This window comes from Tachypleus tridentatus, chromosome 2 (genome assembly GCF_004210375.1).
Source record: "Tachypleus tridentatus isolate NWPU-2018 chromosome 2, ASM421037v1, whole genome shotgun sequence".
In the NCBI taxonomy this organism is placed as follows: Eukaryota; Metazoa; Arthropoda; class Merostomata; order Xiphosura; family Limulidae; genus Tachypleus; species Tachypleus tridentatus.
Window position 1 is genome coordinate 117,344,175 of NC_134826.1, and position 21,841 is coordinate 117,366,015.

General features: G+C 34.6%; 2 protein-coding genes across 34 annotated transcripts in view; one reads left to right on the forward strand and one right to left on the reverse strand.

Moving 5' to 3' along the window:
* Positions 1–1,696, reverse strand: part of LOC143244910 (uncharacterized) — a 77,676-nt gene extending 75,980 nt beyond the window's left edge. For 21 of the 32 annotated variants that reach the window (XM_076490452.1, XM_076490450.1, XM_076490448.1 and 18 more), the window contains exon 1: positions 1,288–1,539. The gene's annotated coding sequence lies outside the window, so the exon portion shown is untranslated. Of the gene's footprint in view, positions 1–465; positions 1,262–1,287; positions 1,542–1,578 lie in introns of those variants that run through there. The other 11 variants (XM_076490449.1, XM_076490444.1, XM_076490440.1 and 8 more) reach the window with 5 other exon arrangements.
* Positions 1,697–12,661: 10,965 nt separating this feature from the next.
* LOC143244913 (E3 ubiquitin-protein ligase MARCHF8-like) overlaps positions 12,662–21,841 on the forward strand; it is a 55,206-nt gene continuing 46,026 nt past the window's right edge. For both annotated transcript variants that reach the window (XM_076490458.1, XM_076490459.1), the window contains exons 1-2: positions 12,662–13,547; positions 20,907–21,197. In XM_076490458.1, coding sequence (XP_076346573.1) covers positions 13,479–13,547; positions 20,907–21,197 — 360 coding nt within the window. In that variant the 5' untranslated portion in view covers positions 12,662–13,478. The remainder of the gene's footprint in view (positions 13,548–20,906; positions 21,198–21,841) is intronic.

Genomic DNA, 21,841 nt, shown 5'->3' on the forward strand with positions numbered 1-21,841 from the left:
AAAGCATATAAACTAACAACATACAATGACTCCAGTGAAAGATGTAATTATTACCCTTCATCATCCTAATCTAGTTTACACTGTAGCAGTTGCTATTCATGCAATTTCAAAATGTACTATTTAAAACAGTACTTCAACCACTACCATTTCTGTACTACCAGCCCAATGAACTCTGACATTGAGAAAAATGTCTATTTAACAATGATTAACATACCATTATATAGTTTTCTTCATTTTCACACACAAGTTCTTAGAATTTCTAATGAAGTATTCTCCCATTGATATTATGGTTGTTTGAACTTCTCAAATGTTAAGTAAAATGAAACAAATAAATATATACATATATATATATATGTAAAGATAGTAATAAATGATTGGTGTGAACATCAACAGATACTAATTTGTTATTGATCCTTACACTAATTATCATAAGTAAATTACTTAAATAAAACTTATCAAAATTACATTTCATTAACTCTGTTTCACACAACTAACAGTTGTTATTCATGCAGTTTGGTAATGTAAATACCATCTCATCCACTACTTCAGTCCTATCCTTGCTGGACTAATGGGACCTCTTTGAAATAAATATAGTAGATATAGCTTGGCTGACATGCTGTTAAATATTTTTATTTGCTCTCCTTCTTTCACAATTTCTTAGAAATACACCTGACGGTCTAATTACTGAACATAAGTGTGAGCATTCCACTTGTTTTCACATGAAAATTATTAATAATTCCTTTTTTTGTAACATAACACAAAACTTACTTGTAATATAAAATAATGAAACCCTATAAGAATAACCTCAGCACTTTCGATAGATAACAAAATGAAGAAAGGTCAACCTTTCAAAAGCACTCAGGTTATAAGTTTTTATCATTGTACATTAAGACTTATTGAATCTACGACTCTACGTGTTTTCCTGGCATCATGAAACTTAACTGCAAGTTGTAAAATGTAATTCATTTTATCTAAATCATTATCTTCATTAAAACAATTATAGGATGTTGTTTTTTACTATCTTCTAAAACCGATACTAAAAATATTGAGTTAATTTTGTAATTATCACTCTGTTCATCACAAAATGTGATACTAAGCTATTCATTCCCACGTTTATGGTAGCTTTGGGTAAAACACATGTACTACATAGTAATCGACAGTGTCTGCTTAACTTAGCACGTTAAAAATAAAACACATATTTATGTAAAAAGTATTAAAAACTGGTTTAATAAAGTTGAAACATATAATTAAAATTTGTGCCTTTCTTAAAAATAAAAAACATTTTACGAGGTTTGCTCTCTCCACGCTACTCATAAGAGTATGGTACTTGCTCCACGGCCAACAGTATCACGAAGCATCAACGTAAATGTTTACGCTGGTCACGATTCTTTTTTTCTTTATTTTTTTTATGTTACTATAAGTGTTTAACCTACGTAGTACAAAATATATGAATGGTTTGAACAGGTGTATATATATATATATATATTCATGTATCGGCAAATAATAATTATTAATTTAAAACTAGAAATTAGTAGTGATTCTAAGTTATACCAATTATTACTATCACAACTAACATACCGATATTAAACAGCATCTAGCGACCAAAGAACAAAACTCTTTCACATGACGAATTCAAAATCAAATGGTCAATATAAAATTAACTAAAGTTATCACAAGATAATTAACAATTGTTAATTTTGAAAGGGAATAGAGATCATCTACAGTATTAATCAATTTTAGTGCAGACAAAATAGGGACTTGTAGCTTGAGAAAATAATATAGATGCTATTTCTAGCACTTTTTTTTTTTTTACTTTTTTAGAATCCCTTTTTGTAGGCTTGAAAATATAATTTTTGCATTTTGATTCAGCTTATTTCTGTTCTTCTTTAATGATCCCAATTCCCCTTTTTATTTTTTATTTTCTTGTTTTTGTTGAATTTTATGTCCATTTATTGACAATAAGTCTGCTTTTAAGATATTTTTGTCCTATGTTATATTAGAATTTTGTTCAATACTTGGACAATCCTTATTATGAACCATTTCGTAGTTCATGATAACCTCAAAAGTTAATAATCTGAATATTTTTGTTTTTCTTTACTACTTCCTGTTTAAAAGGTTGATAGCGAATGTATGGACTAGAAAACAATACTGTGCCTCTTCTTACTTGCGACTACAAATTGAAAAGTGTTTCAGTTGAATAAATCATATCGATATGCATGTGACCACGGTGGGATATCTATTGATAAAAGTCATCAAGGGGGAAGAAGACATAGAAAATATCCAAAAATAGAGTATAGTAGAAACTACAAGTAGAAAGAAGAAAACCTCACCTATTTCTTCTTCGAAAGCGAAAACTGTTTTCGTCTTGAGCTTTGAAGAGGATGATTCAGATGTTAATGAAGCTCTAAATATTTAGGTAGTGGTATTTTGGGCTTTGCAGTGTTCATGACAACTTTAAACTGTTAACATCAACATTGTTAAGACCAGGAATGTGTCCAACGTGATAATGTAGATTCGGAAGTTTTGTCCCTAGCAGCCCCCACCCATCTAAGATACTGGATTTAGTATTTTAAGATTTTAAATTTTCCTTGAGTTGTAATCCAAACGGCATAAAAGTGTTAATCCTTTTTCAACGGGCATGGCAGTAATACTATTGTTGTAGCATATACTATAACTTATATCGTTTGATGGGTTATTTTAGGTGTACCTGATGAAAATAATGAGAAGTCCAGTTCTCGTAGCAACAACAAATTTGTTCATTTTTCCCTTAACTTTGCTAAATGCTACTTTCATTTGTCTATGGTTGTAGACATAACTTCGCAAATAACATTTTTAATATGAACATAATTTATTTTTATATTATTGGTTAACTTAATAGACAACAAATACCAAATATAAGCAATCACTATCAAAATTGCAAACAATTTTAAATCATTGAATAAACTTACTACCCATATTTATACTAATGTACCCATCGAGTTAGTTAAATTCCTCCCAGTGGCACAGTGGTACGTCTACGGACTTACACATTAAAACCGGGTTTCGATACCCGTGGTAGGCAGAGCACAGATAGCCCATTGTGTAGCTTTGCTCTAAATTCAAAACAAACAAAGTTAGTTAAATTTACTTGACTTTAATCTCCTGCGCGATCTAGCTAACATCCACATTCAAATATTGAAAGTATGGTTTATAACGGTGCCTCCTTCATAGATTGCGAAGTCATTTAAACAATCCTAGTAAAGAAATCAAAACCTACATAAACCTATCCATCCAGTGAATGAGTGATTTTCTTTTATGATGCCTATTGTATGCAGATGAGGGTTATATCTTACCTCATATCATCAGTAAAGGAAGTTTTCTAAGTAAGTGGTTGAGTGAATCCACTGGTTGCTCCATCGTGGATGATCATCTGGAATTTGTTTTTTTTTTGGAATTTCTCACAAATCTACACAAGAACTATTTGCGTTAGCCGTTCTTAATTTAACAGTTTAAGACTAGAGAAAAGGCAGCTAGTTACCACCACCAACTGCTAACTCTTGTGCTATTTATTTACCAATGAATAGTGGAATTCATCGCTCAATATAACATTCCTACGGCTGGAAGGGCGAGCATATTTGGTGTGACAGGATTCGAACCCGCGATTCTCAAGTTAAGAGTCGAGCTTTCTAACCACTTGGCCATTCTGGGTTTCATCTGGAAGTAGTTCCGACTTTAACCTTGGGCTCTCCAGCAGGTAATTTTCCATTGATAAATTCGTCTCTAAAGTTACCTAGTTCGATCTTTTCTCACTATATACTTCTAAAGACGATCTTGTTTCGTGACCTTTGGCTTGGATTCTCTGTCCTTCTGAATTATGTATTCCACGTAATTAGCTATCTTCATTACAACACATGGAAAGAGACAACGTCTATCGTTTTAATGTTTGCTTGCAATGAGAATTGCTCAACCATAACATGTCACACCAATAAAATACAGTCTTATCAGCGTTAACATCATATCAATGTTTTATTTTTATTATAAACTAATTTAAGTCTTTCCTAAGTAAAATCATGAATAAAAACTTTATTCTTCAGATCCACGAGAGGTCTTCTCACCATTAGTTCTTCAAGACATGACAGATTCTTTGGTTTTATTATGACCCAGCCACTAAATGTAGATTTATTCCACATAACTCCTTATATGAGTGTTTCATTTGTTGGTGTCACTGTAACTGCTGTCCTTGTTGTTACTAAAAGTTCTACCTCTATTGTAGTAATTTTCATGTAGTGTATAAGTATTTTATGATTATACATTATAAAACGACTTAAAGCTATCCTAACCTTGCATCCATGTCTAAGCATGAAATGAACTTTTCCTCAATGTCATTCACCCCTGCATCTGCCAGTAAGAGTACTAACTTTCCTCTGCCTGGAACTTTATGTCAACTTTTTGTTTCATCACTCCACCTTGTTTATTTAACTTTTAGAGATATTTTAGCCACCTTTCATTATTAAATCAGGTCAAACTACTATTATTGTAAAACAAGTGTAAACCAACACGCTGCAATGTTTTCCAACAATAAACCCATGAACATGTTATCTCATTTAAGACAGGCGTGGTCTTTCCAGCTACGTTTGCCCCATAAATTTAGCTAATTTCTGTTTTTCCAGTATCTTGTTATCTCTTTATCGTTCCTTTGATCTGTTTGTGTCTAAAGACCTATTTCTAGAGTATTGTCTATTTGGTTTAGTAGCAATTGTTAATATTTTATATATTTCTCACAGTTAAGACAGTTTCCTCTTTCTAGTGTTTTCTGGAAGGAGTTCTTTTTATTACATATTGACTTCATTTTAAACTTTCTCAAACTATTTCTTATGGTTTACTTCCTTTAGTTTGTGTAGCTAATTGTGTGGTTAATTATTTTAATTCGTTTAGACTACCAATAGGAGGAAGTTGATGTTTCAATACTACAGGATCTGATATTCCTATAACTTCTACTAGATGGTGTCTTTATAAGTTTATTTGCAACTTTTTTGTTATTGTTGTTCTTGTGTTTTAATTAAGCACAAAGCTACACAATGGGCTATCTGTGCTTTGCCCACCACGGGTATCGAAACCCGGTTTTTAGCGTCGTAAGTCCGCAGATATACTGCTGAGCCACTGAGGGGCATTTGCAGTTTTAATGTCACCTTTCTAATGTGTCATTCAAATCTAGTGAATAATGCTTCATAGTTACTATGACTCTCAGCTGGAAAATTACTTCATGTTTATAAATCTTGCCATTTTAAATTGGAAACAGGATTGATCACTTTTTGTTCACTATTTCACCTAGTAACTTGGAAAATTATTTTAACTAAGCCTAAGTTGCCTCCCATTGTACCTTTAAATCTTACTTCATTGGTTTTTAAATTGAGTAATATCATGGAATTGATCAGTTAAATTGTGAAACTGTACTTAATAGCAACATGGCAGGAGTAGTTCAAGAAGGTCTTGCAGTAACAGACTAATAGGCTAAACCAAATAAATTTTGCAGTAAATGATATTTTAGCTTCGAATTCTTGGACAGATGTAGAAGAGGTGTGGCTAATTTAATCTTGGTATTTTTCAATTCATTTTTCAGACTTTTTATTTTGTTACTCTCATGTACTTTTTGGATTTTCTTATTACATTCTTACCACACTTCATTGACGTTTTTTTTTGTATTTCATCGATCATGTTCTTATGATCCCTTCAGCTGCTTCATCAATTATGTCTTTAATCACATATATTTATGTTTCTATTTCGTCTTTAAATATTTTGTTTCTTAAGTCCTCTCTTAGTTTTGTATAAGTTTCTTCGAGGCTGTATTTTAATTTTCTATCTCTTTCTTCTTGATTTTATTGTAATTGTATTATTAACTCCAATAAATCTGTGTTATAATTTTGTGATGTAGTCTCAAAAGCTGACTTTTACTCAACGTCCTATTTTACTTTCATACAATTTAATAGCTTTATAAGAGTAAAATTTATTTTCTACTTTAAGAACTAATTTCAACAAAGCAACTGAATTCTAAGTTAGCTTAATGATTACATTGTTGAGCATTTAATGAAATTATCGAAAGTAAATCTATAAACTTTATCAGGTCAGTTTTAGTAGAGATGGATTGAACTAAAACGAATGGAAGGTGATATGAAATTAAAAACGTAAGTAACTTTATTTAATAAAGTTTTCACTGCTAATAGTTTTAATAGGTTTTAAAATTAAAATTTACCTTGAATTTTAATGAATATTCTTGTTTTGTTACCTCCGATTGTTTAATTATTCGTATTAGTTTTCTAGCTCTCGACTCGTAATCCGAGGGTCGCGGGTTCGCGCCCGCGTCGCGCTAAACATGCTCGCCCTCCCAGCCGTGGGGTGTATAATGTGACGGTCAATCCCACTATTCGTTGGTAAAGAGTGACTAGCTGCCTTCCCTCTAGTCTTACACTGCTAAATTAGGGACGGCTAGCACAGATAGCCCTCGAGTAGCTTTGTGCGAAATTCCCAAACAAACAAAAACCAAAAGCGCAGATGACAGCGTGACATGAAGACAGAAACCACTTGTTATTCAGACACATACCTGTCGTTTATACAGTCGTTAATTTCTCTTTATGAGAGCTATTTGCACATATTAATAGAATAAAATGTCATTACAGATATAAATCATAAAACCGCAGGAGACACATTTGTTCGTAGGGAATTCACAATCATCGAACATCGTACTTAGGTCTGAAAGAAAATTTTGTCTTTTCTGAGAGAGATTATTCTGATAACAAGATTTTTAAATGACATAGTGTCAAAGCACACAACATTTCAACGTTGGCGCCTTTAATATTTCTAAGGAAATTTAAAGCGAAAACAAACTCTTAAATTGATTCTCAAGTATATCTCTAGCAACATCTGCAGAGTGGAGGCTGTTGTTATGAAATATAGATCTACAGCCTATAAAACTAGGAAAATGAAGCTAAGCCTAAGTCATATTACTTTTGACAAGATAATATATAAGAATTTGAAGTTTACTAAAACCTCACATGCCAATTCATAAGCTCCTAGACATACGTTGAAGTGAACACGCATTGTAATGACAAACATATCTCCAGAAATTCGAGTCTCAGCATTGACATCTAATAACACATATTTCATGTCTTCCATCACAGTGGAAAGTCAGTAAAAACTTCTCAAGATAAATGGTGTTAAATTGACCTTATTGTCCATAAAGGTTTGTTGCAAAGGAAATTTCGATATTAGGCAATAATGTACAATAATGGCAATAATGAATGTGATGTATGGTCCACCTCTCAGTGCAGTTGTGCCATAGTTTCTACAACAACTAATTAGTAAAAATGCCACGCCGGAAAATAAATTTTATAATAAGGCAGTGAAGGAATTCCAACTTGATTACAATGATTGAGTTTGCTTGTGGCATATGCATGAAGCATGGTAGCTCAATCCATCAAACAATAAGTTTCAGCAGTCATTTGGTGCACTAAAGCATATCGAAGATGTTGTTCAGCTGAAACCATACGTCACTGGAAAACTCGCTGGACCGAACTTTGAGTCAAGGCTAGAATGGGTTAATGGGTCATCGTGAAATAACTCTCAACCAAACTTCCACCTGTGTTGGTGAAGAGTCAAAATAAAAGGAGGTAATAGTGTGATAGTTCATATGTTTAGAAGATTAGTTGCAGAACAATATCGACTGCCAAACTGATAAACTGAAACTGAAATCAATCAGTATTTTGAACAGTCCAAGAACTGGCTTAGAATACTTGACGATTTTTACCTTCCAAGTTATTGAGTGAGAATTTCTCAGATAATTTTTTTGAATATCACCTGAAAACTACTAACGTATGATACCTAGAAATGTTGATGATTTACATTAACTTTGGTTGAAAGCAATCTAACCTACTTAGAGTGAAGTCAAAAATAAGCTGGGTAATGAATTAGCTAGTCAAATGTCTTTATAGAATGTTCTTACTTATAAAGATTAAAATGCATTATTATCCTATCAGTTAGGTACCATCGCTATCACCAATATCTTTGGTGATAAACCCAAAAAGTGATCACGAAATTAAGTCAGCTAATAATGCAAGACAATCTCTATAATAAAGCTAAGGCCTGGCATGGCCTAGCGCGTTAAGGCGTGCATTTCGTAATCTGAGGGTCGCGGGTTCGCGCCCGAGTCGCGCCAAAACATGCTCGCCCTCACAGCCGTGGGGGCGTTATAATGTTACGGTCAATCCCACTTTTCGTTGGTAAAAGAGTAGCCCAAGAGTTGGCGGTGGGTGGTGATGACTAGCTGCCTTCCCTCTAGTCTTACACAGCTAAATTAGGGATTACCCTCGGATTATGAGTCGCACGCCTTACGAGCTTGGCCATGCCAGGCCACTATACCGCATAACATCAGAGCTCAAAATGTAACTCTTGTTCATTACGTAACCTGTGTAAGTTGATGGGCGAGGTGTTTTTTCCCCTATATATACTTGTAAAATTAAGAGTTTCGTGAAATGAATCATAGAAGTGGTTCAGCCTTTAATGGATCTTGGGAAATGATTACAGAAAAACTTACGTCCCAGTTACCGCTTGTAAAATAGTGTTGTATCATTATTTAATGAAAAAAACATCGTTGTAGCTGATAAAACTAGAAAGTCATATTTTATAAAGTATGCATAGTGAATCAGATGTTATCAAGAGAGTCTGTATCAACCTTTCTGTCTTTGTTAAGTCGTACTTTTCACATCGGTACATGTATTTTTGTGATTTAGAATATGGATTTTCTTTCTGTAGTATTGTATAAATCTGTGTAAGTTTTTGAACTGTTTTTTACTTATTTCAGTTTGCGCGTTTTTGCATTATAATTTAATAAGGATGTGATTAATACGTGGGTGTGGGAAGAGAAAAATGGCTGCCACATATTATGTATTACTCATCATCGTCTCAAATCTATCTTGTAACAATCGAAGAGACTTTTATAAACACTAAATTACGTTTTCGAAGTTTTCAAAGTTATTAAGAGCTACAGTTTAGTCAAATAAATCTGAGGGTGAAATACTTTCAAATGTCGTCTTCTACACCAGTGTGTTTTTATTGTTTGTTTCTGAAATTCACGCAAAGCTACACGAGGGCTATATTTGCTAGCCGTCCCTAATTTAGCAACGTAAGACAAGAGGGAAGGCAACTAGTCATTACCATCTCCAGCCAACTCTTGGGCTATTCTTTTACCAACAAATAGTGGGAGTGACCGTAACATTATATCGCCCCCATGGCTGAAAGGGCAAACACGTTTGGTGTGACGGGGATTCGAACCCACGATTACGGGTCGAGCACCCAACTACCTGTTTTTGCCGAGCCTGTGTGTTTTTATAACAGGAAGTTGCCGTCCGTTTCAGCGAACCTCTTACGATTAAAGGTACACAACATGTCGTTCGCCATAACTAGCAGTTGGGGTTGTATGGACTTAATATTTATGATTCTATTGTGTTAAGAAAGGCTACTTTTGAAATTCTGAGTGATATTAAATTTAGAATAATGACGACCAAGATGATTTAAGGTAGAGAGAGAGTTTGTTTATTTTTAATTTCGCGCAAAGCTACACGAGAGCTTCTGCGCTAGCCTTTCTAATTTAGCAGTGAAATACTGGAGGGAAGGCAGCTCGCTTGTCTTCACCACCCACCCCAACTCTTGGGCTACTCTTTTGCCAATAAATAGTAGGATTGACCGTACTTTTTATATTGTTTCATGTACTTCTGTAATATAGACTGAGAAGTTTCTTTATTTAATCGATGAATAATGGGATTGACATTCACATAATTACGTTCGCTCGGCGAAGATGGTGAGGATGTTTGGTGGGGCGGGGATTTAAACCCGCGCCTCTCAAATTGCAAGTGAAATACCCTAACCACCTAGTCATAACGGGCCCCAGTTAGCGAGAAAGAAGACCTGTGATATACAGATGCTTAAAACTAAATTATCTATAATATAGTATATCAATCTGTCGTTATTTACATTAGTTGGCAGTGGGTGGTGATGACTAGCTGCTTTCCTTCTAGTCTTACACTGCTAAATTAGGGACGGCTAGCGCAGATAGACCTCGAGTAGCTTTACCCGAAATTTAAAAAAAATCAAAACAAAACAGACTTTATTTGTATTATTTTGAGACTGACGCAGTTATTTTGCACTGAAACAGCGCTTTATTAAACACGAAACAGACATGTGATTTTGGCAACACTTACGAATATCTTCGTCTTTACTATAATGTCTGTTTTCTGTTGTATGGCTAATAGAAGAGATATCCAAAATCTAATTCAGTAAATCCAAAACCAGAGCAATTCTGAACAAAGACTAATTTTCCATTTTAGAATAATATTACAGTTCTGAACCAGCTGAGCTTTTCTAAAATACTACGTCACTTATGTTGCGATACAAGTTCGTTAACAATAAATGGATAAACTAGACTTTCAACCTTCTCTATTTTCAAAGTAGAATGTCATAAAATTCATGAATTGTGGAGCAAATTAGCCCGTATAGAAATTGATAAGCTAATGTAAATCTATTATCTTTAGGTCTATTTTTTCTAAATATAATTAGAGTTTGTATAAAACTACTACAGTTTCAACGATATCAATGGTAAACATGTTATGCATCAATGTAAATGTTGTTTTTTTTTAATTTCGCGCAAAGCTACTCGAGGGCTGTCTGCGCTAGCTGTCCCTAATTTAGCAATGTAGGACTAGAGAGAAAGCAGCTAGTCATCACCACCTACCGCAAACTCTTGGGCTACTCTTTTACCAACGAATAGTGGGATTGACCGTTACATTATAACGTCCCCACGGCTGAAAGGGCGAGCATATTTGGTGCGACCGGGATACGAACCCACGGTCAATCCCATTATTCGTTGGTAAAAGAGTAGCCCAAGAGTTGGCAGTAGGTGGTAATAATTAGCTGCCTTCCCTCTAGTCTTACACTGCTAAATTAGGGATGGCCAGCGCAAATAGCCCTCGTGTGGCTTTGCGCGAAATTAAAAAACAACAACAAATCAACCAAAGCATCAAAACGCTTCAACAATGACGACTATCAGCCAAAGTTATAAAACGTAAACATAGACTTATGAACTGTTACATATGTGGGGCTGAGCACAGCCCACAACTTTATATGTTAAACTGTAGTTCCATGGTTCGCGCTCCATACCGAGAAACGACAACAAGTATATAAAATAACCTGCGCTCTTCATTTTGGGTCTGTGTTTGACGTTTAAGACTGGGAATTTAAGAGCACTATTCGATTACAGTAGGCTGTGAATTAGTAGTGTTGTTGACTGGTTGCCTTGCTCAAATTTTGCACTTCAAAATAAGGAACGGCTAGTGCAGACAACCCTCGAGCAGCTTTACGCAAACGTTTAACAAACCGTAACATAGGCGATGGTTTTTTGTTTGTTATTAAGCACAAAGCTACACAAAGAGCTGTATGTGCTCTACCAGCCACGGGTATCAAACACCCTGTTTTTAGCGGTATAAGGGGGCCATAGGCGACGAAACAAATTTTCATTTGAAGGGGAGAGGCACCTCATTCGCTACGATGAAACAGCGACTTTCCTCAATAGTTTTACATAAGATTCTATCCCCTATTCAAAAGGGTAATTTGCTTCTAATTCAAAAGTTTAGGATACGTGTCCCTAGGCCTGGCATAGCCTGGAGGCTAGAGCACTCGACCCGCAATCCTCTTCATTGAATATGACCGCCCTTTCAGTCATAAAAAACTGTATAATATTACGGTCAATCTCATTATTAGCCGGTAAAAAATTAGCACACGAGTTGGCTGTGGGTGCTGTTGACTAGCTGTCTTTCTTTTAGTATATCACTGCTAAATGAAAGATGATAATAGTCCTTCAGTAGCTCTGTGTGAATTTCAAACCAAACTAAACGTGTCCCCAGTGCCTCCTCTTTGGTTGCGCTGTCTTAGAACATGGAATCTTAATCAAAAGACGTTTGTTTTTAATTTCGGGCAAAACTAAACGAGGGATATCTGCGCTAGCCGTCCTTAACACTACCCACCGCCAAATCTAGGACTACTCTTTCACCAAAGAATAGTGGGATTGGTTATAATATTGTAACGCCTACACGGCTGAAAATGAGAGTATGTTTGGTGTAACGGGGATTCGAACCCGCGACCCTCAGATTGCGAGTCAAGCGCTCTAACCACCTGGCCATGCCGGGCCTTAATCAAAAGAAAATCAAATGCGTCGCTAGACAGTGGCACATGGAGGCCGTGCCCAGAATCCCCAATTAGCGCCTTGAAAATTCAAAATAGAAAACCACGATCGATATCATACGGAAAAGTCGAAAATTCCCATGCCTTTTGGGACTGAGCCACCCATCGTTTGAGCACTTACCAACGTTTTTGGAAAAACAAACAAAAAACTTTCTCCCACATGAAATATTACCTTACAAATGAGTAAAACAGGATGAAAAATTATATCACACAAAATTAAACACAAATTCTATGTTGTCGTTTCAGCTCATCAATATTTATAAAAACAAGTCCGCTAATAAATAACCTTAACGCTGTTGCTACAGGCCTTCACTATATTCAGTTAGCGTATCGCGACTTGTAATTGGCTGTCTGAAGTCACGTAGAATGCAAACATCGTCCAAGGGAAAAACACAGCAAACCGAAACACTCCTGATTCAATACATAGAGAATATCTACTTAACACGTGTGACGATTTTCATGCATATATGTTATCTGACCCTCCCCTTTTTAATGATGGGTTACAAGTGAATAAAACAAGTAGGAAATAAACCAGGTGTCATACGCTCTTACTGTGCTTAAAGTCACAAAATGTAGTTATGATTTCAGCACTTATTTTATGCAAGGCTTGACTGAAGCGTGGCACATTCCTCAGGTTGTTTTCTATCCTAGTATTAGACTAATCTTTAACTTGATCTTAAAATGATTACTTATATATTGATAAGAATGTTATCCTGAACCTCTTCTGGTCGGATGTTTAGAAAGATGAAATACTTTATTCATCACAAATCAACGCGTTTGGTCGTCTCACTGTTTTGTATTAATTTTAAGTTATTTAACTTATATTTTATTGACTGTATGCGCTCTACTCCCTCCATTGTACAAATAATGGACTTTTCCTAAGCCTTAGTCATGTGCTTGTTTAGAGTCAGCTGAGACTGCATTTTGGCTGAATGCCAGTAATGTCTACTGGAATGGTGGTATGTGTAGGATTTGGTGGTGTTATGTTCTAGAAAGACGATACTACTGCGGTTATATAGTTCTATGCCAATGAGAAACATGTGAACATTTCTGACAAATCTAGCGATTTTATTCTGATTCTTAGTATAAGTAAAACAGTGAAATGAAGAAATATTTTCTTGTTAAGAAAGCACCAAGCAGTACCACGCGGTAAAACGTCACTTGTAGCGACCAGTGCCAGTGCTGTCATATATTACAACCTCTGTGAGGAAAGGATGGACTTTACCACAAACACAAAAGTAGGCGTTTCCGAGAAACCAACCGTGAAATACGAGGTTGTGAAGGTGTGTAGGAATTTATAATTTACAATAAGTGCTTTGGAACTAAACTAGTACTTACATTATCCTATAAATAGATAATTGAGACATTAATTAAATGGATGTTAAACTCTCGGGTCGGGAAATGTTATCAGTGGAGGTTAATTAAAGTTTAATTTTAAAGAACATTGTGGTTTCTGTTGTGCGTAGAAATTTTATATTAATTATTAGTATTTGCTAGTTCTAGCATACATTTTCTATGTTTGTAGAGTATTTAGGTTTTTTAACTTCTGACAATGTTAGAATAATTGGAAAGGGTAACAGAGACTATAGTGTAATACAATATTGCGATTTGCTGTTATGTGACCGTTTTTGTTGTTCAATTTATGCTCATTGTTCTAAAAATGTAAGAATTCCATATACATTTTGAACAGTTTTATGAATGTTCAGTACTTTGTTGTATGTATAAACACTTCTATTTAATACTTTTGTATTAATTCGTCCCAATGTGTTTTATATGAATTTTATTATTATAATATTAAGAGAGTTGTGGCTCGGGTCCATAGGCGTGGGAATTTTTGGCGTTTTCATATGATATTGATAATGTTTTTCTTATCCTACTATACTGTAACAGTCAACAGTAACATGGAGCTAATTATAAAGGATGTCTTAAATATACAAGCCTCCTAGTGGCTCAGCGGTATGTCTGCGGACTTACAACGCTAAAACCCAGGTTTCGATACCCGTGGTGGGCAGAGCACAGAGTCCATTGTATAGCTTTGTGCTTAATTCAAAAAACAAACAAACAGCCTTAAATATAAGGACATCAGAAAGGGAATCCACAACATACACAAGAAGTTGAAGCAAATTTTAACAAACACACACAATCTGGAAATAAACTCTAACAGAACAATACCGCTATTACCGGCACCAGCGACACACAATACACCCATGCCTTATACATTTACGCAGAGGCAGCACGATCAGGACTACTAACTCAGGAAGTGTTAATATCACCGAAACAAATCTAGAAAATTCGTAAAAGTCGCGGGGAACGTGCGACAAAACATAAATCAAGTCATAAAAAGTCAACCAATAAAAATACTTGAAACCGAAACAAGTCCCATCCTTGAAGCAATTAAAAATACATTTTTTAGACTTTATATAACAATACAGAAGATTTCACACTTTAATAGGATCAGCTAAACAACACTTTATACCTGTTATTTCATAGATTGTTCAGTTATCGAAATACCACACAGTCAATTAACAAATTGTCTAAAAGCAAGGAAAACGTAAGTCACCCTATTCCAGAGCCTCGCCCACACCGTCCATAGGACAACATTCATGGACATAGCCCTAAAAAGAAGAGGATGAATAGAAGATAAAATGATCACAAGTGTTAATTGAAATAACAGTTAAGGAGGGAAGAAGAGGTCAAACATGCACTTGACCATCCTAGATCAACGCAAGACCTAAATTACAGAGCCATTTTTTACTTTTTTTTCTTCATCTTTGAAATAGACATTTCATGATTCCGCAGTAATTGGTCCCAAAAGTTGCTTGTATAACTAAGTAGTTAAAAAAATGCAGCAAAAACGTTGTTGTGTCGTAAATGGATGTTCTCCTGGTCTTGTATTGGAGCTGCCTTCTGTAACTTGCGAATGATTGTACACGTGTTTAACAAAGCACGTGCTTAAAACAGTGAAACATGTTATGAGTAATGTTTATAAGTCTAATGAAAGGGATAGCAACTACCTTGTATTAGAGGTTCAGATAAAGTGCTATATACAAGGGAGAGCACTATTAAACATGTTTTATTAACTGGATAACTACTTTATATTTCATAACAACCCAGCAAACTTATTTTTATATTTGTAGCATATTTTATTAACTTGGCTTAATACAGGGGTTCTCAACTTCTTTTTTTTTCAGTCACGACATACCTTAAACAATTTTTGGTATTTGTAATATATTATATTTTTCAAAAACTATAATTTCTGTAATTTCTTACAGGATTATTTTAAAGTTCACTCCTCCTCCCATAGGGGGCGATCTACCGGTGGGGAACCGACTACTTTAATAGATATACCATTATTAGTTAAATTTCCAATATAGAGGTGTTAGCAATACATAATTTATATTCGAATGGAGAAAAATGTATTAATATTAACAATTTTCGGTGAATTTTGGCAATAATGAAATCTTATTATGTTGATGAATGTATTGAAGTTCGTTGTATCACCACTAGTGGTCTGGTATGCACAAGTTCCTGTTTATTGTATTTGTTTGTTGCTAAGTGCAAAGCTACATATTGTGTGATTTGTTGTCTGCCTGACGCGGGTATTGAAACTCGATTCTTAGCGTTGTAACTCCGCAGAAATTTTACACTAAGTATATTTATCGATTCAGAAAAATGTGAAGTGTTCATCATATGGTGATCCGTATAAACACACAAACTACGTAATTACCTGTTGTTTTGGGGCCTGGCATAGCCTAGCGCGTTAAGGCGTGCGCTTCGTAATCTGAGGGTCGCGGGTTCGCGCCCGAGTCGCGCCAAACATGCTTGCCCTCCCAGCCGTGGGGACGTTATAAAGTGACGGTCAATCCCACTTTTCGTTGGTAAAAGAGTAGCCCAAGAGTTGGCGGTGGGTGGTGATGACTAGCTGCCTTCCCTCTAGTCTTACACTGCTAAATTAGGGACGGCTAGCACAGATAGCCCTCGAGTAGCTTTGTGCGAAATTCCAAAAACAAACAAACAGAAACGATCCACCATAGAAGTGTATCATCAGGTTACAAAACAGAATTAATATTCTGATGCATCATTATAACATCCAGATCGTAATACCTTACTGAATCTGTAGTAGCTTATTTTATAGTTTTGCATCATTTGCACTGATTATGTCTGATAAGCGGAACATCCCTTTGTTTTTGACTGCTATGACCGCAGAACGTATTACTTTCCAATGATGCAACTTATATGCATGGTACAATTTTATATTGGTTTGCTAGTTTTTCTGGTATGATCATATATTTGTTGGCTTGCACATCCATAACAAAAAACTATGTATTGTTACATAATTATCTCGTCAGGGCAAGCTGAATTACTGCCTGTACGTCTTTGATGCAGTACAGATTTATTGTGAAACATGTATACCGTGGCAATTAAAATCTCATTTTTAGCGTTACAAATCCTCAGACTTAGAGTTCAGCCACCGGAGGAGCCCGGCATGACCAGGTGGGTTAAGGCGTTCGACTCGTAATCTAAGGATCGCGGGTTCGAATCCTCGTCGCACCAAATATGCTTGCCCTTTCAGTCGTGGGGGCGTTATAATGTGACGGTCAATCTCACTATTCGTTGGTAAAAGAGTAGCCCAAGAGTTGGTGGTGGGTGGTGATGACTAGCTGCCTTCTCTCTGGTCTTTCACTGCTAAATTAGGGACGGCTAGCCACAAGCCACCGGAGGGCCACTTTTATGATGATTGTTGTTGTTTCGAATTAAGCACAAAGCTACACAATGGGCTATCTTTGCTATCTTTGAGTTCGATTTCGTGGGGTGGATACAACACGTTTCTCAATGTGACTTTCGTCTAAAATAAACAAATCGAGAAAATCTACCAGTCTAAACTTTGAGACTTTGTAACTGCTATTGTTAACTGCAGTATTTATCTTAGTTACTTTTTCTGTCATAATGAATACTGTTAATTAAGATTTAACAACATTAACGTCTGACAAAGTATGTGCTAAATTCAGTTAATTCTGGATTTAAAAAAGTAGTCGAATGTAACTTGAAGATAAAAGTGGTAAAATAGTTATAATAACAAATTACTTATGTAAATTTGCTAAAAATCTTACAACTTAAAAAGGTATAAAAGTTTAACAGTGTAATGTATCTGTATATAGTGGGTTTACGTTAAAAAAAGACTTGTGTTAAAAATAATGTGGAATTTCTTGAACAACTTTAATATAGAATAGGGGTTTAAAGTAAACTTACGGTTTATCTGAGTTTGTATTGTAACAAAGCTACTTCGGGCTATCTGCTCTGTCCACCAAGGGGAATCGAACCCCTGATTTTTAACATTGGAAATCCGAAGACTTACCACTGTTCCACCTGTTTCCAGATGACATTTCAATTGAACTCGCTGTCTCTGTATTATAACATGGATTATTAAAAACAATCTTAGTTTTACTGTGAAACATTTTGCTTTGATAGTACTGTTCTCCCCCCTTTTTGTTTTTCAGAGATATTGTTTCATAGAACGGTTCTCCCCCTTTTTGTTTTCCAGAGATTTTCCTTTGATAGTACGGTTCTCCCCCTTTTGTTTTTCAGAGATATTGTTTCATAGTACGGTTCTTCCCATTTTTAGTTTTTCAGAAATATTGTTTCTCTTTCTCCAAATACGTTTTAGTAGACAACCATTCCCTCATTTTACAACGGATTGACTTGAAACTTGGTGGAGTTACACCTTGGTCCATTAATACGCCCAGGCAGTTTTTATTATTCCATTTATTTATTTATGGATTTTTAAGGACTCCATGAGGCTAAATATAAAAAAAATTCAAAAATATATATTTTGGGCTCATGTGCGGTCATACTTACAGCTACCAAGGTGAAAGTTGGCACAAATATAAATTATCATGTACCCGACATATTGACATACAAAAAAGTTAGATGTTCCAATTTTGAGCTCTAGTCTCCTAAAAACAACAAAATAATTTTCAAGTTTTTTTGCCAATTACTATTTTTCAACCAATTTACGTGGAATTTTATAGAAATATACTGTTTAGTATATACATTTTTAGAGTTTTTGGTTTTTGCTTAGTTTCTCAACGAATAGTTTCATGTGCATGTCATCCATCTTGCATGGGATTTGGTATAACCATACTATCTTATCGGTCCCAAACAGTGATGTAGGCAGTTTTCGAATTTTTATTGTATTTTTTTTTTCACGTTTTTTCTTGTGTCAAAATTGGGATTACGTGGCGGAAACATGTTACGTTCGCCCACGAATGTTAGCCTCTTTTAATTTTGTAACTAATCCTGTGTAAACAACCAGTGAATGACAGAATAATTTATTTTACCAAGCTTGGCATAAATCAGGTAGTTACTAATGGAACTTGTAGCTACAAATTATAAATGTGTTGACTCAAAAAAAATTTACAGCGTTCATCCTTCTTGGCTGTAACGTATGCGTAGTGGCGTCGTGAGGGGGACATTTGCCCTCTGGCCCTAGGTTCGGGTGACGACAGATTAATAACCGGTTTACCCAAAATTTAGTTGTTGCCATAAAACTAAGGTTCATTAAAAACTTATTTTATGCTTGGGATCAAATATTAATATATCATTCGAAATATCATGCCTATGGAATTTTCTTGTTTTTCATTGTCAGATTGCTTAAACTACAGTGACATCTCACAGGTGATAGGAAATTAAACTAAATAAAAACCAATGAAAAATATTCGTATTCACAACAAAATCCCTTTCGATGGGATTATTTTCTACACTCTTGCCGCTATCATTCGACCAGCAGTTTGCTTTCAAAGACAAGAAAATCTTAACGATATGGTGAGATACAATAACATTGGTAGGTAGGGATATTATGTAAGGTTAAAAGTTGGAAAGTAAGATTGTAAAGGGCAGTGTCAGTCGGAATTTTTTTTTTTTAGGCGGCACCAAATTATACGATTGAGACGGGAGTGGAATACTTATAGCTTCATGTTTATAGCTGTTTACTGACTCCTCGAAATGTTTCCGAAGTTTCTTCACAGATGTAATATTTGAATTTAGCACAGTGGAGTAGTTATGGCCTCATGATCGTTTTACCAGACTGTGAATCTGAGGACACCTGGTGCACTCCCCTTTGAGGCATAATTGCACTCCAAACTTTGGAGGGCTGTAGCTGCATAACATGTGTAACAGTCATATCCCTCTATATTTGTTCAGAGTAAGCAAAAGAGTTACCTGTAGGTCTCATTGACTAGCTGACTTCCTTTCCTCTAGTTTGAGTCTGATGTTAAGGATGGTTAAGACGTTATAGCTCTTGTATAGTCATATGCGAGTATCAGCAATGCTTTCTTCAAACTAATATCACGATAAATAAATGTAAGTTGATAAACCACAGTGCTTAAAAATAAATTATAAATTGATGTGTATATGAAAAAAATGTCGATAAATCACAGTGCTTAAAAATAAATTATAAATTGATGTGTATATGAAAAAAATGTCGATAAATCACAGTGCTTAAAAATAAATTATAAATTGATGTGTATATGAAAAAAATGTCGATAAATCACAGTGCTTAAAATAAATTATAAATTGATGTGTATATGAAAAAATGTCGATAAATCACAGTGCTTAAAAATAAATTATAAATTGATGTGTATATGAAAAAATGTCGATAAATCACAGTGCTTAAAATAAATTATAAATTGATGTGTATATGAAAAAAATGTCGATAAATCACAGTGCTTAAAATAAATTATAAATTGATGTGTATGTGAAAAAAATGTCGATAAATCACAGTGCTTAAAAATAAATTATAAATTGATGTGTATGTGAAAAAAATGTCGATAAACCACAGTGCTTAAAAATAAATTATAAATTGATGTGTATGTGAAAAAAATGTCGATAAACCACAGTGCTTAAAAATAAATTATAAATTGATGTGTATGTGAAAAAAATGTCGATAAACCACAGTGCTTAAAAATAAATTATAAATTGATGTGTATGTGAAAAAAATGTCGATAAACCACAGTGCTTAAAAATAAATTATAAATTGATGTGTATGTGAAAAAAATGTCGATAAACCACAGTGCTTAAAAATAAATTATAAATTGATGTGTATATGAAAAAAATGTCGATAAACCACAGTGCTTAAAATAAATTATAAATTGATGTGTATATGAAAAAAATGTCGATAAACCACAGTGCCTGAAAATAAATTATAAATCGATGTGTATATGAAAAACTATTTTCATGCATATATGCTTTTTTATTTGTTCATATAAATTAATTCTATGTGGCATCATTTTTTGGAATATAACATGATGTAGCTGGAATTGGACCAATAATTTACACACGCACGCACACACGTGTGTGTAAAAATGTAATAATCCATTTCTTTAATCATTAACGGATCTTTTACCAGAATAGGCTTAAAACATAAAGATTATTCAGTTTTCAATTTATATTATAAATATTTATATAACTTACCGCAAAGATGGAGAGAATGAATTACTAATTCTTCTTATATGTAAGTGCCAAAAGTTTTGTTTATTTTTATTGCATATCTAATAATAAAAACGTCAAAATGGTATGTGTAAATAATATAGCTTTGGTAATAATTATCACTTTATAACGGTGGTTATTTTTCACTACTCTCCAAGGAAGCATTGTTTACCTCGGGGTCTCCTACGATATCACTGATGGATCGTGGAACTTCCTCATTACCGTCCATTCTCTCTGTGTCCGATAGCAGTGATCGGGATATCTGTCGGATCTGCCACTGTGAGGGAGATGTAAACATGCCACTTATTGCCCCTTGCCCGTGTTCAGGAAGTCTGAGATTCGTCCATCAAGCTTGTCTTCAGCAGTGGATTAAAAGTTCTAATACGCGATGCTGCGAGCTGTGCAAGTTTGAGTTTATCATAGAAGCCAAGGTTAAACCCTTTCGTAAGGTTAGTACATACAGTTCTGTTATGCTTTGCACAACCAAAAAGGTGTAGTATTTCAGTATGTCATGTTAATGGCTCAGTGTATAATCTCATAAATTATGGTGACTTGCAAGATCCCGTACAAACTTGCTCATATTATAATATTAGCCCATTTCCAATAAGTATGCCCTTAATATATATATCAACTCCGCCCACATTTTGTCAGTTGGTAAAAGTCGCTCTTTTTTTCTTAAACTCTAGCCCTAAAGATACTGTCACGTATTACTTGTTATGATATGTTCGAGTCAACGTGAACATAAATGCTAACATAAAGGTATTGGTTCAATTTCTTAGCCTTTACTTTTTAGGCTCCATTTCTTGTGAAATGGCATTCTCAATGAAAAGTATCGGACATTGAATTGGATGTGTTGTATTTTTCTAGCTATGTTCCAATACCTCTTTGAACAAAACATGTTTATAATTTGTTCCTATAGAGCTACTGCTTCCATTTTTTTTAGTATAATGGCTTTTGTAGAAAAAAATACAAGTGTAGAGGACGTTTCGAAAGTCTTCTATTTTCAGGTCGACAATATTTATTTACTGTAATAATACTTAAATGAGCATTTGTATTATTATAACGCTAAGAAAGTCTATTTAAAACTTGCATA